Source organism: Acartia tonsa, chromosome 12, assembly GCF_053477335.1.
Source record: "Acartia tonsa isolate MP-2025a chromosome 12, ASM5347733v1, whole genome shotgun sequence".
NCBI classification, from domain to species: Eukaryota; Metazoa; Arthropoda; class Copepoda; order Calanoida; family Acartiidae; genus Acartia; species Acartia tonsa.
Window position 1 is genome coordinate 44,274,654 of NC_137271.1, and position 14,508 is coordinate 44,289,161.

Genomic DNA, 14,508 nt, shown 5'->3' on the forward strand with positions numbered 1-14,508 from the left:
CCTTATTGTAACAGGAATCAGTATACCAAAAATCAGATCAATCGGATGATTACATCACATAAACAGTTGCTGTTAAAAAAGTTAAAAATCAACATGACGGACCGACCTTAACTAAAGAAAAGCTTTGCTTTAAAAACTAAATGCTGACTTGAAAAATCTAGGAACGGTCAATGGATAATTCAGTCTTTAAAGGTAAGAAAAAAATTTGTAATTGGGAAAATTTTATAATGATTATTAAGTTGTTACGGTTTTTAAATTATACCCTAATATTATAGGAATCATCATGATATGTTTGAAATAGATAGGACAATTCTAACCAGCCGAAAATAACTATAATTTAAAGGGACTGTGAACGTAAATTTTTCTCATCTTAATATCAAATCTTAACATTATCTCATTCATATTATCTCACAGATAGAGAAAAACGCGCTTTTGTTTGCTTAAAAAACGGCTTTTTCCGACGATTTTTATAAGGTAAAGGGAAAGAAAGAAATTTTCCGTATTATATAAAATGTGCATTAAATTGCTTTTTTCTCCCATTATAGCTAAATTTAAACTTTTTCACATAGTTCTTGATTTTTCCTAACGGTTAAGCTGACTTTTAACATAATCCTTGCTTTAAACCAATGTATAGTTACTTAGAAATTGATAAAATAAGCAATATTTTTTATTGAAAACCAAATACAATAACAAAGATAGAAACAGGTTTTTTATTAGTATCCAATTAACTTTAGATGGCTTATCTCTCGCCCACCTTTAATTACAAATTTGTAAATAATAAAGATGCAATATTTCTTTATAAACGTCTGATAAAAGTGTAAACTAATTCTCCAAAGTGGGTTATTTATTGTCCAACACAATTAAAAAGGATATTATTATTTTAAATAACCTATGAGATCCAACCCTTTGTAGACAGTGAGGTATTTTTTTGTCAATAATACGAATTTAAAATAGGTCTTTATTACCTAATTACTACGTTATAAAAAAAACTAATTGGCAATTTTATACCATAAAATAAATCCTTAACAGTGAGTAAATTGTTTCAACTATATATGACAAGTTAAATATCCCTACAAACATTATAAGAAACAAAAACGTTCAGATTTTCCCTGTTTTTTCTTTTTTCCCTCCCAAAATACCATAAAATCAAGGCATTATTCCTGGATATTTTTGTTAATAGGACGTTTTTGGTTGATCAGTGTAGTGAAATGTGCTTAGAAAATGTTAAGATTTGATAATCAGATGAGAAATTTTTACGTTCACACTCCCTTTAAATATAAAAAAGCCCAAGCCAGTTTATTTAGTTGGCAAAACTCCAGATGATATATATTCTTAATGTTAACATTTACCTTTTCTCAGGAGCCAGATTTTAAGATTATTTTACCAAGCAAGAATTCAGATAAGTTTCCTTATGGTCGGTATACCTGGACTATCTACATGCAGGTAATCATTTTTAAAAAGTAACAAGATGTCTGTCAGTTGCATAGGATCTCGCTTACCGCTGAATCAATATGGTTCTCCTCTTATTTACAGTGGGATTTCAATAAGTCCAGGGAAGGTTTCAAACTATTTTTGAGGAGGGTAGCTCCACCCTTTTCCTATCTATCTATCTATCTATCTATCTATCTATCCATCTATCTATCTATCTATCTATCTATCTATCTATCTATCTATCTATCTATCTATCTATCTATCTATCTATCTATCTATCTATCTATATATCTATCTATCTATCTATCTATCTATCTATCTATCTATCTATCTATCTATCTATCTATCTATCTATCTATCTATCTATCTATCTATCTATCTATCTATCTATCTATCTATCTATCTATCTATCTGTCTATCTATCTATCTATCTATCTATCTATCTATCTATCTATCTATCTATCTATCTATCTATCTATCTATCTATCTATCTACAGCATGACCCTCGAAAAAGTATTTTTAAGCATCTGCAGCTCTTATTTCTCAATGAATTATTAAAAAATGCATATGTCCTTGTTCTCTATAGTATTCCACGTAAGTAGATATAAAAATATTTTTTTTTACCTCCATTAACACCGGAGATTTTTAGTGCTAAAGTTTTGAAAAAGTGACTGAGGAAAAAGTAACTTTTAACATGAAACGACTTTTTTAGCAAAATTAAGCTAGAAATCCTTTTATTTTTGTTACTAGCAGAAACTTTATACAAAAATGAAATAAAAAATTTAGTTTTTGAGTAAAAAGCATTTTTTTACACATATTTTTTGAGTCTTTTTAGTTTAATGATATTTTGAAAAACTTACTTATTAGGCAAAATTGTTTAAGATTAAAAAACCAAATAAATCTCTATGAATATAGCAGGAAAATTGTTTTTGTTTCACAATCCTAACTTTAATAACAAGAAAGTTATAAAGAAAATAAAAATAAACATAATGATTAAAAAGCTTAATTTACCCCCTATTAAATAATTGAGATGTCAGAAAAGTAGGCGGAGCAACTGTCATAATTAATCCTTTTCTATAAATAAGGGTTAATAAATAACCTAAAATTTGCAAATAATCAATTCATTCAGTAGTATTTTTTGCCATTGAAAATTTATATTTTTTGGTGGAATAAAAAAGAAATAATTAGTTAACTTGTTTTTCTTTGTGTCTCATTATCCAGTTGCCAGAAAAACATAATATAACCATCCAAAAAATAAGAGAAACAAAAAAAAATTCTTTTTCTCAGTCACTTTTTCAAAACTTTAGCTCTAAAAATCTCCGGTGTTAATGGAGGTAAAAAAAATATTTTTATATCTACTTACGTGGAATACTATGGAGAACAAGGACATATGCATTTTTTAATAATTCATTGAGAAATAAGGGCTGCAGATGCTTAAAAATACTTTTTCGAGGGTCATGCTGTATCTATCTATCTATCTATCTATCTATCTATCTATCTATCTATCTATCTATCTATCTATCTATCTATCTATCTATCTATCTATCTATCTATCTATCTATCTATCTATGTATCTATCCTTCTATCTATCTAGTCTGATATCTGTGTGCTGTCGAATGGATCTGACGTAGAGCTGACCCTGACCTCCTGCCCTGAGGAATATTTTACCTGTACCACGGGACAGTGCATACCACTGGCAAATAAGGTACAGATTTTTAACACATGACCCTGGCTAAACGCGAAGCGCATTCAATCGTTGTCGGGAAGGTGAAGGGTTCGAATCTAGGCGTTAAAAATGTTCCTACTGCTGTTATGCCAGATACGCAAAAATAAAAGTTAGAGTAAGGAAAATGCATGAAAAACAGGCGTAACTCATTACCATGCAAAGTTAGGATTTCCAGATAAAGGTCTTGCAATAAAAGAATTGGTAGTCTTTCGGGTGTTACTTAACTTAATACCCCGGGTGTTTGGACGGAAAATAAGAGATATTGATCCCTTTAGTTATCCTTGGTTGTTGGACATGACGTTGAAGTGTTAAATGTACAGTTTTCTGTACCGGGGCTACTCTATATATAAATACCTTGCCCGCCTGTCCTTCCGTTCGTAACAATATATGGGAGAAATGTTATTTTCTAGGCTGCTATTTAAGACAATCTTCTAATTTGAATCCATTTTGGAATGAAAGATGTCGGATGTCTATGTATGTTTTCAGTTAAAGGGTAGATAGGTTTTGTCTATTTAAATAGCATATCAAAACTTCATTTTTTCAATTTTTAAAATATGAATTAAAATGTGAGGGATCAAACACCCCCCCCCCCCCCCCCATTAGGATAATATCTTTCGAGCCCTGGGCTAAGTTACAAACTATTTAATTATAAAAAGATAAATTATTTGCATGAATTTTCTAAGTCAACATTAATTAAGAAATGCAAACACAATGTATTGTAAATTAATGAAACAGGCATTTCTCCTTATTGTTGTGTAGTAGGTAGCTTTTTTGCCGTAGGAAATGTTCTACTTAAGTTTTTTATATGGATGTTTTCATCCTTGTTTAAATTTTAGCTTTATTTTCTATTTTGTAATATATTACAAGCATAATATATCTTTTCATATAAAATTTCAATTATTTATAGAAAAATTTTTCAAAATATTAAAATTATTTTTCTACCTTGTCCTATTTAAAAAAAACCAAGGGTCACAACATCCATTAAAACGAAGCACTGAAACGATACGACAAACGGACAATAACACTTGTTTAGTGTTAGAACTGAATAATCAAAATATAAATGCATAAGAGTCGAGGCAAAATTGTAAAAAAAATTGTTGAAAAACTGTTTGATATAAGATAATGTTTATTTATGGACATACTTACATTTTTAGGACTTGATTATAGAGTTGCTTCGCTTATAATATTGTACTTTGTTGTCTAAGGAATCAATATGCCAAAAATCATATCAATCGGATAATTATATCACATAAAAATTTGATTAAAAAGTAGAAAATCAACATGTTTAAAATGGACGTACGGACATTCTAGTAATGATTATAGAGTTGCTACGCTTTCTAAATCGTACCTAACTTCTACAGGAATTAACATGCAAAGTTTGAAATAAATAGGACAATTCTAACATGCCTATATTAACGAAAAAAGCTATCAGTTTCGGACGGACCGACCCTAATTATAGAAAAGCTTCGCTTTCTGCTTAAAGCATCGAAACATTGAAGACCGTTATTAAAAAATTATTTTATTTTTAGGAACCTAGTATTAGTGTCTGACTGATTATGACGTAAGAAAAAAAATTAGCCAATGAGAGGCCACTATAAATTTTACCATTGGTCAATAATGACCTCTCATTGACTAATTTTTTTTTCTTACGTCATAATCAGTCAGACACCATTACTAGGTTCTACTTTTAGTGTAATTCTAAAATTGACTGTACAGATGAATCCGACGAAGCTAATTGTAACTATCTTACGGTAAGCTTTTATAGTAGAGAGGCTACTCTATATAATTAACTTTGTCAGTCCAACAGTATGTAAAGCTAAAGGGAAGTGTGATATTATAGGCTGCTATCTAAGTTTGATTACTGATTTTTTATCAAGATAACAACTTCCAAATTGGGCATCCCGCATACAACTTACTTGGTCCATCGGCCATGCTACAAAAGACATATATTTTTTTTGTAAAGGTTTCATGTTTTCCTATAATTCTTTTCTTTTATTATATCCTTCTATCTCTATTCTTTTTATTTTTCTTCTATGACAACTGAATTTTGAGTAATACAGTCAAAAAAAGATAAATCGACATATAAAAAAAGTTTACTTACACATTTGTACGTAATTTCGGTTATTGAAAAATGTTTTTTTTTGTTTTTAGGTCCCTCCAAACTATTCCGGTCATCTTGGTCCTAGGTAAACTTTAATTTGGTTTTCATCTAATAGCTGTCTCCTGTTTGTCCTCTAAGATCTCACAAATGACAAGGACGGGACAAAACAGGGATGAAACGTTGGTGTTTTTGAGAGTCCGAACTTTTCTACCAATAATATTAATCTAAAGTCATTTTGAGTCTATACTAATTTTTAGTAGCGAAGCTACTCTATAATTCACTTTGTCCGTCCGTCCGTCAGTCAGTCCGTAACGCTATGGGGGAAATGGGATTTACTCAGCTCCTATAAAAGATAGAATGCTGAAATTTTTTGACAACATTCCATTCTTTAAGGAGCACAATTGACTATAAAACATCATTGGCGTTCGGACCGAATTTTAGCAGGTTTTAGGCTATTTTTATATTTTTCACATTTTTCTCCATATCTTCAGTGTTTATGGTCCGATTTTCAAATTTTTTCAGTTACAGATATCAAAATTAAATTTCCCGTCGTTTAAAGGAACAACCATGAAGGCCAGACTGCCTTTTTAGCAGGTTTTAGGCTATTTTTATTTTTTTTTCACATTTTTCTCCATATCTTCAGTGTTTATGGTCCGATTTTCAAAAATTTTTCAGTTATAGATATCAAAATTAAATTTTCCGTCTTTTAAAGAAAACAATCATGACGGCCAGACTGCCTTTTTAGCAGGTTTTAGGCTGTTTTTTTTTATATATTTAACATTTTTCTCCATATCTTCAGTGTTTATAGTCCGATTTTCAAAATTTTTCAGTTATAGATATCAAAATTAAATTTCCCGTCTTTTAAACAAAATAACCATGACGGCCAGACTGCCTTTTTGGCAGGTTTTAGGCTATTTTTATATATTTAACACTTTTTTCCATATTTCAGTGTAAATGGTCCGATTTTCCAAATTTTTAAGTTAAGGATTTAAAATTAAATTTTTTGTCGTTTTAATAAACAACCATGATGGCCAGACTGCCTTTTATCAGGTTTTTGGCTATTTTTATATGTTTTACATATTTCCCCATATCTTTGTTTATTTTGATGCAATTTTCAAACTTTTATGGGATATCAGTATCAAAATAATTTTTCCTATTGTTATGAGCATCTTTAATATAATTTACTTTGACCATCGTCATCATGCAAAATAAAACAAGATTTCATGTCTATTTTATCCAATAAATCTATTCTTGATTTTAGTAAAAACCTTTTAAATCTACCTGTACGTATTCCCATCGACGATTTTTTGTGCTTCGCTACTTATGGATGTTGTCATCCTTGTTTATCTTCAAAAGGCTCACGACGCCATTCTGTAAGATGATTAAAGTCCCTCAGCAGAGTATGACGCGTCGTCATACGATAGAATAGCCAATGAGAGACACTGTAATTGACCAATGGTAATATTTATGCTGGCCTCTCATTGGTTATTCTATCGTATGACGTCATAATCTATTAAGGGACTTTAATCATTTTCGCCATTTTGCAAATTTTTGTGCAAGTGTCTCAATCCTGATCTAATGGATATGGAAAACGTGGATATTTTGACAGGGTAATTTTGTCGTCAATATAGTCCACATATATTGGTCAATATATTCCTCCATGGTCATTGGAGGTAATACGTTAAGGGGGGAGAGATGGGGAATATTGTTGATTAGCCAGCTTAGAGAAACATTTTATCCACTTATATCCACTTATTAATAGCGAAGCTACTCTACAATTTGAAATGTCCGTCCGTCCGTGATGCTGTGAGTATTGGTTTAAAAAATATGACGTAACAAAAAAAATTATCCAATGAGAGTCCACTACGCATGCCGCCATTGGTCAATAACGGCCTCTCATTGGCTAATTTTTTTTGTTACGTCATATTTTTTAAACCAATACTCACAGCATCCCGTCCGTCAGTCCGTCCGTCTGTCTGAGACAAAGTGGGGGAAACGTGATTTTCTCGGCTCTTTTAAAGATAGACAGCTAAAATTTTTAGTGAAGATTCCTATGACATATGCGCATCTAATCTATACATTGTTTTGTCCATCTGTATGTTAATTGGGGTGCTAGATTGATTCCTAGATTTTTTTGTTTTTATAATTTTCTCGACTCCTTTTCAAGACAAACAACTGAGATTTTCAGGGATTAAGTAAATTTGCATCCTACATAATTTTACTAAGTTTCATTAAGATTTGTATAATGATTGGGGTGCTAGATCGATTCCTAGTTTTTCAGGTTTTCATGATTATCTCCTGTTCAAGATAAACGGCTGGAATCTTTAGGAATTTATTAAGTCAACATTCTATACATTTTTATAAAGCTTTTTTTAAGATATGATAATTGGTTGGGGTGCTAGATCGATTCCTAGTTTTTTAGTTTTCATGATTTTTTCGACTCCTGTTCAAGATAAACAGCTGATATTTTTAGGGATTAATTAAGTCAACATTATACATATTTTCACCAAGTTTATTAAAGACTTGCTATTGGTGGGGGTGCTAGATCGATTCCTAGATTTCACATTTTTCTTCTTAGCTTAATGCTTTAAAAGATATTTTACATTTTTAAAAGGTTTCGTGATTTATTTCATTTATGTCTTTTTAACATACTCAAAAGATTATTTTTTCCTGATGTCTATCAATAAATTTTGAGCTTCGCTACATATGGATTATTGTCATCCTTGTTTTATATTTATTCCTTATGTAGATAATTAAATTCTAAAGTAAATATTTGTAGTAATTTAGCTGTAATTAAATATTAAAGCTTAGACAATTACAGTTAAAAGTGTACAGGTACACATATTTTATGTAAAACTTTTAGATTATCACATTTTTAAAAAATTCAGTATAGCTTCTAAACTGATTAATATCAGTAGGATTAGAACTGGTTCTCAGCCATACTGAAAAATCATGTATAGCACCGTATTACAGACAATTATCCATGAATATTACAATAAAAATTATAATATTATGCGATAAAATCATAGTTATCTACTTGCTAAATAGTAATTTGGCAGTAGTCATTAATCAATATAAATATTAATGAATTAATATGTGTTTAGGTCGTCTGGAGAACGCGCAGTAGAAATTTACTTGAATATTTCTATCCTTGCTTTCCCTGTTATTCTGACAAGAGATCTCAGATTTACCTGTGACTTCTATATTAATCTTAGATGGTAACATTTTCATAACCTGCTCAACACATAGCGCATCCGCTCGTCTCCCGGGTTTGGTTGTCTGATGGATGTTACTTAACCTAATATCCTTGGGTATTAGAGCATCCAATTACACACGGATGATACTAAATTCTAGGGTTGGGACGGATATTTTTTTGCCTGTATACCGGATATCCGGCTGATTTTTAATGCTGGATATCCTGTATCTGGTCAGATATCTGGCCAACGCTGGATACACGGCAAATTAAATGATATCTGGCCTGATAACCGGATAGTTTTAATATCCAGTATCCGGCAGGATATTGAAAATGGCCGGATATCCGACCCAACCCTACTAAATTCTGATGTTTTATTGAAGGTATGATGGAAGGTTGAGCTTTAAAGATTTGAATGATAATTCTATGCTGAATGGTATTCAACTACAAGAATTAAAGGTAAATTTGTCTGTCTGGCCTATTTTGTTAGGAAGCCGCGAAGTTTTCCTAAAATTAAATTATATACTTTCCTATTCCGATATAAACATATTATCCTTTTATCATATAAATGGAATGGTGGTTCCTATGACGATTTGGTACAGTAGGTGTTAAAAGCAAAGTCTTACGACTGAATTGGTTACATTTCAAGCAATTTTGCTAAAGATGTACATTGAATTGATTATTTTGTTTTTGTTTTTATATAATTTATTTCGAGTTAAACATGAAACAAACTATAAATTTATGTATTTTTAAATGTTTATAATAGATAAATTACGAATTAAGGAATATAAATCATGTACATTTGAAGTATGAGATATTATTTTTTTGTTTTAATAGAAACTCAAGAAAATCATTAAGAAAATCAGAATTTAGACCCATATTATTTAAAATTGATAAAGCAGATTTTACAACAAACAATGATTGAGAGAAACAGTTTAAAATGGTCCATCTTGATAAACATTCATCTTTACTAATTTTCAATGAGCGATCTTTGGCAATTAGAATTAGCAATCATAGTTGAAAAAATATTTCATTTTAGTATTTTGATTTGTGTTTATGGGTGTTTTCATCCTTGTTTAATTTAGAAAATGTGGACGCCCAAGCTTGCTTTTGTGAATGCGCTAGGACCATTTGAAACTATCATTGACGAACTCAGGTAAATCAAAATTCACACACAAACGCACACATAAATGGTAAATATGATGAAACATTCAAATCTCGAATAGTAATGTTTAGAAAAAAATATCTTAACTAAGCAATGCACAAATCTTTAAAATCAATCAATTAACGAGCAAAATTCTTAATAAAAATCTAAAGATATAAAATGAACTTCATTTGTTTTTTATTCATGTTGCTTTATTTACTAAGTATATTTGCGATTACTTTTATTTAATGAAATCTTCCAATTTTTAACATGTACAAAACGGCCTGCTTAATTGCTTCAAGATCCATGTCAGATCTATATAGGAAATAAATGTCTATAAACGAGCTCAAGTTTTCCAAGGAATACATGATTAAAACTCATAGTGCTCCAATAATCCATAATAAACTCTCATTGCCCAGAACGATAAGACCCATTATTATACTTTATTAAAAATAAATTCATTTTTTTCATTTCATGTTGCTATTTACCTTATATTGATGTATTTAATTTCTAATCATAAAAAAGAAAATTTAAATTTATAATATGATAAATTTAAGAAAACTATGTTTTAAAAGAATTCGATTGTGGCGACATTTTGTGTGTTCAAATATTAAACTAAAATTGTAATCATCATCATTAACCCTTTGGTGATGGTAATGTAAAGAAAAAAATATAATTTAAAAAAATCTTTTAAAAATCATTTAGATTATTAAATATTTACTTTCTTTTAGATAGTAATGCCGGGTGAGGAAAATAGATTTATTGAGAAATAGATATGCATATAGAAAACTAGCCAATAGGGAGATAATTATATCGTCTTATAAATAGTCTTATAAATAATATGAAGTAGAAAGACTTTTTTGGTCTGTTTGTTAAGATCTCACAACGTTTGAATCGATTTAGTTCTCCATTTTAGGGATGCTTTCTATATGCCAGGGGCAGAATTTAAAGAGATGTTTTTTGTTTTGTTTTAGTGTATCAACAATTTTACTTGAGGAAAATGCAACCTACAATGATATTTCCACAACAAGAGAATGTAAGTTTCATTTTATTGGGACAACTATATCAATAACTAGGAAAAAAAAGAAAATAAATCTTTATTGGCGAATTTTTAAGGTTTGGATCTAGGATTTCAGCAGAACTAAATACTTTGCTATGGCTATTATGAACAGCTAGCTAAAGCCTTACTTGCAAGTGTATTATGAAAACACTAGCTAATAATGGCTCTTCAGTTTTACCCGGGAAGGAAGGGAAAACCCGAAATTTTCAAAAACATGTTCTTTCATTCGTTGACATAAAAACTTTCTTCACTTTTATTTAATAAGGTTGCTTTTGGCAAACTAGCAGTGTTTTAATTTTTCAACGAAAAATCCAATCTATAATAGGGATAATTTGTCTTATCCCTTATCTTATTTTATGGCGGGTTAAAATGCTAAAATTTTTATTTAGATTATGGATTTAAAGGTGATGCAAACGCAGTTGTTCTTAGAAGAGAATATTTTCAGGTATTGGCAATAAGTTTCAGGGAGAGCGCAATGCAGGTTAAATTTAGTAACATCTAATATTTCTATTTCATTTGAGGGAAGGTTTATTTATTGTCCATAAGAATTTATATGTTTACTTATTTTCTCTGTATTTCTATTTCTATTTGTTATTTCTACATATTTTTGGAAAATTTGTGATTATCATTTTAATTTCTTTTGAAATGTCTTAATTAGTTTTCTTAAACAGAAAAACCCATTCCCATATAAACGACCCCTTAAATAGTGGATGTAAATATTCATTTATTTCCCCAGTATCATCATTTATATCCCTGGTATCATTTTTAGAAGATTTTTAATTTTTTTTTGAAAATTTTAGAATTTTTATTAATTACTAAAATAATGAAATTAAAAACCAAAATTTAACCACATTTTAGCATAAAAATAAGTTTTTGTTTAAATGAGAATGATATTCCTATCCAGTTTTTTGTTTAGGAATGAATACTTTTTACCCGAGGGAATAAATGATGGACCGATAGGTCATCATTTATTCACGAATTTAGGAATACCCCATTCAGACCAGTAATTTCCGAGATTTAAACAAAATACTTTACTACTTTATATAAACTAATATAACAATTAATGTTCTGATACATAGATCTGATTTGAATCTGATTAAAAAGAGGAAAGATTTTAGCCTTAAAAAAAAAATAAGTTCTTATTATTTAGGATTATTCTTGTGAGTTTGATTTGCTGTACTACCCTTTTGACACACAGGTAAGATTTGTCCAGTATCGCTTTGAATCCGATTAATATCCGGTGGATTAGAGCCGGTTCTAAGCCATACTGAAAAAGCATGTATAGCATCGTAATATATCCAGATTTCTACAAATATAAAATTGTACAATCATTTTATATAAACCGTTTTTTTAGCCCGTGCCTTCGGCATCTCAGGGATAAAAAACTGGTTTAAATCTTATAATTGTAAATTTTTATATCAGCGAAACGCTGTTTAGATGGCATTTGACATGAATAAAGAGGGTATAGAGGGGGTAAGGCCTAAGCACCTAAAGAGGAGCAACTCATTACCATGCGCAGTTGGAACTTCCAGGCAAAGGTTATGCAATTCACTACCATATTTATTTGGAACTTTAAAAAAAGGTTATGTAATCCAAGGATCGTGTGTTTTTGTTTTGTTCATAAGATTTTTGCAGCAAAAAATAAACCTTTATTTACATTACCTATCTCAAGTCCATGATATGTGTTCTCATGTGCTCAAATATTTTCATTGTGTAACAAATTTGATAGTATCCTATTTCAATTTCTTTAGTATCACACAATTGCACTATCTAAATAAAAGAACTTATTTGGAGGCAAAAAAGTTTTTTTTTTGCAGATGTGCTCAATGTTTTTCGCGCTGCAAGGATTTACCAAAGAGTTTATGGTTATGCTGAAGGATGGTGATGGTACTGGGGTAGAATATTTAGGTATTTTTAAAAGCCAAGCGTTTCTATAATTAGGGTCGGTCCGTTCGTCCGTCAGTCCGGAACTGATAGCTCTTTTCGGTAATTTAGACATGTTAGAATTGCCCTTATTGTTTGCATGGGGATTCCTGTAGTAGATATATACGATATAGAAAGCATATCAACTCTACAATCCTTACCAGAATGTCCATGCGTCCATTCTAAACATATTGATTTGAAATTTTTTTAACAACAAGTTTTTATGTGATAAAATTATCCGATTGATCTGATTTTTGTGATACTGATTCCTTGTACAAAAAAGTACAATGCTATAAGCAAAGCATTCTATAATCAAGTTCTAAAAATGTAAGTATGTCCATAAACATTATCCTGTATCAAGCAGTTTTTCAACAAATTTACTTACAATTTTGCATCGACTCTTATACATTTACATTCTGATTATTCAGTTCTGACACTATACAAGTGTAAATGTCCGTTTGTCCCCCCGTTTCACATATGCTTCACATAGAGTTTGATATATATATGCCATTTTTTCTTTCCGTCTGTTCCCTTTTAATTCGGAGCCCCTAAATGCTAGGGCCGTAGCTTCTACTTTAATCGGCATAAGAAGGCCTACAACTAATCTGGAATAAAATAGAATAAGATCCAATTTTGCACAGGGAAAGCTTCACTGAAGAAAAAACGCGTAAAATAGGTCTTTTTCGCGCATTTCTTTGCACTGCAAGATAATTATACCTTATTGATTTATGGCTATTTCAGATTATTTGTAGGCCTTCTTATGCTGCTTAAAACATTGAGCGGGCATGATCTGTACGTTCAGCCGTTTGGCAGCTAGCAGCCTTTAAAATTCATAGATTTTTGGAAATATTGCTTACCAGCAATATTTTACCGTGGACTGCAGTAGATCCAATTTTTTTGAAGGTAAAAGACAGCTACTCGAGTATGAAATTCAGCAGGAGAAGTTGTTTATTGTGGATGGTTATGCTGAGAGCAGGGCTGAAGTCAGAGTTGTCTTCAGAAGGTATGGATATTCCATATAGGGTTGCATCGGATACTTTTTTGGCCGGATATCGGATACCGGATTTCTGGCTGATTTCTAATGCTGGATATCCGGTATCCGGCTAGATATCTGACCATGAACTGTAATTACTACTATTTATTTATTAAATTAAAAGATACTAGCGGCTGCGCCCCTAGCATCTAGGGGCTCTATATTTGAAGGGCAGAAAAATAGCCTAAAACAATACCCAGACTTATTTTTTAAAAAATAAATAGCCTAAAACCATTTCAGAGCCTAAAAGAGTCTTTACTGTAAAGAAGAATCATATCGGTTCAGCGGTTAGCGAGATCCTTCTCTACAGACGAAAAAAGCTTTTTACTTTATATTATAGGATAAAACTATAATTTATTTTGGTTTTGCCTACACTTTTATATAAAGTCGACCCTCCATATCAAAATTTAATTTTAAGAAAAAAAAAAGGGGGTTCTCTCTTTTCTTATGTCGTACCCCCCCCCTCTAATTAGCAAAAAAACAAACGCAAAAGCGACAAGTAAGACTACGTTCAACAGTAACAAAACTTAAAAAAAGAAATTATGTAATAAATAATCAATCTTTTAGGGTTGGGCCGGATATCTGAAAAAATTACCGGATATTCAGCATTATAAATCAGCCTGATATCCGGTATCCGGCCGAATATTGAAAATGGCCGGATATCCGGCACAACTCTACTATCTATCTGTTTAGGAATGTGGAGTACCACATATTTGGAGTATTTCTACAGCAGAAAGTTCTCATTGTTGTCGGACTTATCACTTTCTACTTTGAAGTTTCCAATTTTACAGTAAGTTACTTTTTTCATTTGTTCTTTTGTCAGTAAGAATTCTAAAAAATGTGTTATGTTTTTGTTATTCCTGTGAATAAGTTACATATTATTTTATTTTTCCACAT

At 30.7% G+C, this 14,508-nt stretch overlaps 1 protein-coding gene across 1 annotated transcript in view; it reads left to right on the forward strand.

Moving 5' to 3' along the window:
- The first annotated feature begins 148 nt into the window (after positions 1-148).
- LOC145333727 (gamma-aminobutyric acid receptor subunit beta-like) overlaps positions 149-14,508 on the forward strand; it is a 48,508-nt gene continuing 34,148 nt past the window's right edge. The window contains exons 1-14 of the mRNA XM_080178934.1: positions 149-192; positions 1,360-1,443; positions 3,026-3,136; positions 4,849-4,908; positions 5,309-5,343; positions 8,363-8,476; positions 8,835-8,910; positions 9,537-9,607; positions 10,570-10,631; positions 11,045-11,100; positions 11,806-11,853; positions 12,473-12,563; positions 13,482-13,581; positions 14,305-14,401. Of these exons, the coding sequence (XP_080035060.1) occupies positions 1,438-1,443; positions 3,026-3,136; positions 4,849-4,908; positions 5,309-5,343; positions 8,363-8,476; positions 8,835-8,910; positions 9,537-9,607; positions 10,570-10,631; positions 11,045-11,100; positions 11,806-11,853; positions 12,473-12,563; positions 13,482-13,581; positions 14,305-14,401 (927 nt within the window). The 5' untranslated portion in view covers positions 149-192; positions 1,360-1,437. The remainder of the gene's footprint in view (positions 193-1,359; positions 1,444-3,025; positions 3,137-4,848; positions 4,909-5,308; positions 5,344-8,362; positions 8,477-8,834; positions 8,911-9,536; positions 9,608-10,569; positions 10,632-11,044; positions 11,101-11,805; positions 11,854-12,472; positions 12,564-13,481; positions 13,582-14,304; positions 14,402-14,508) is intronic.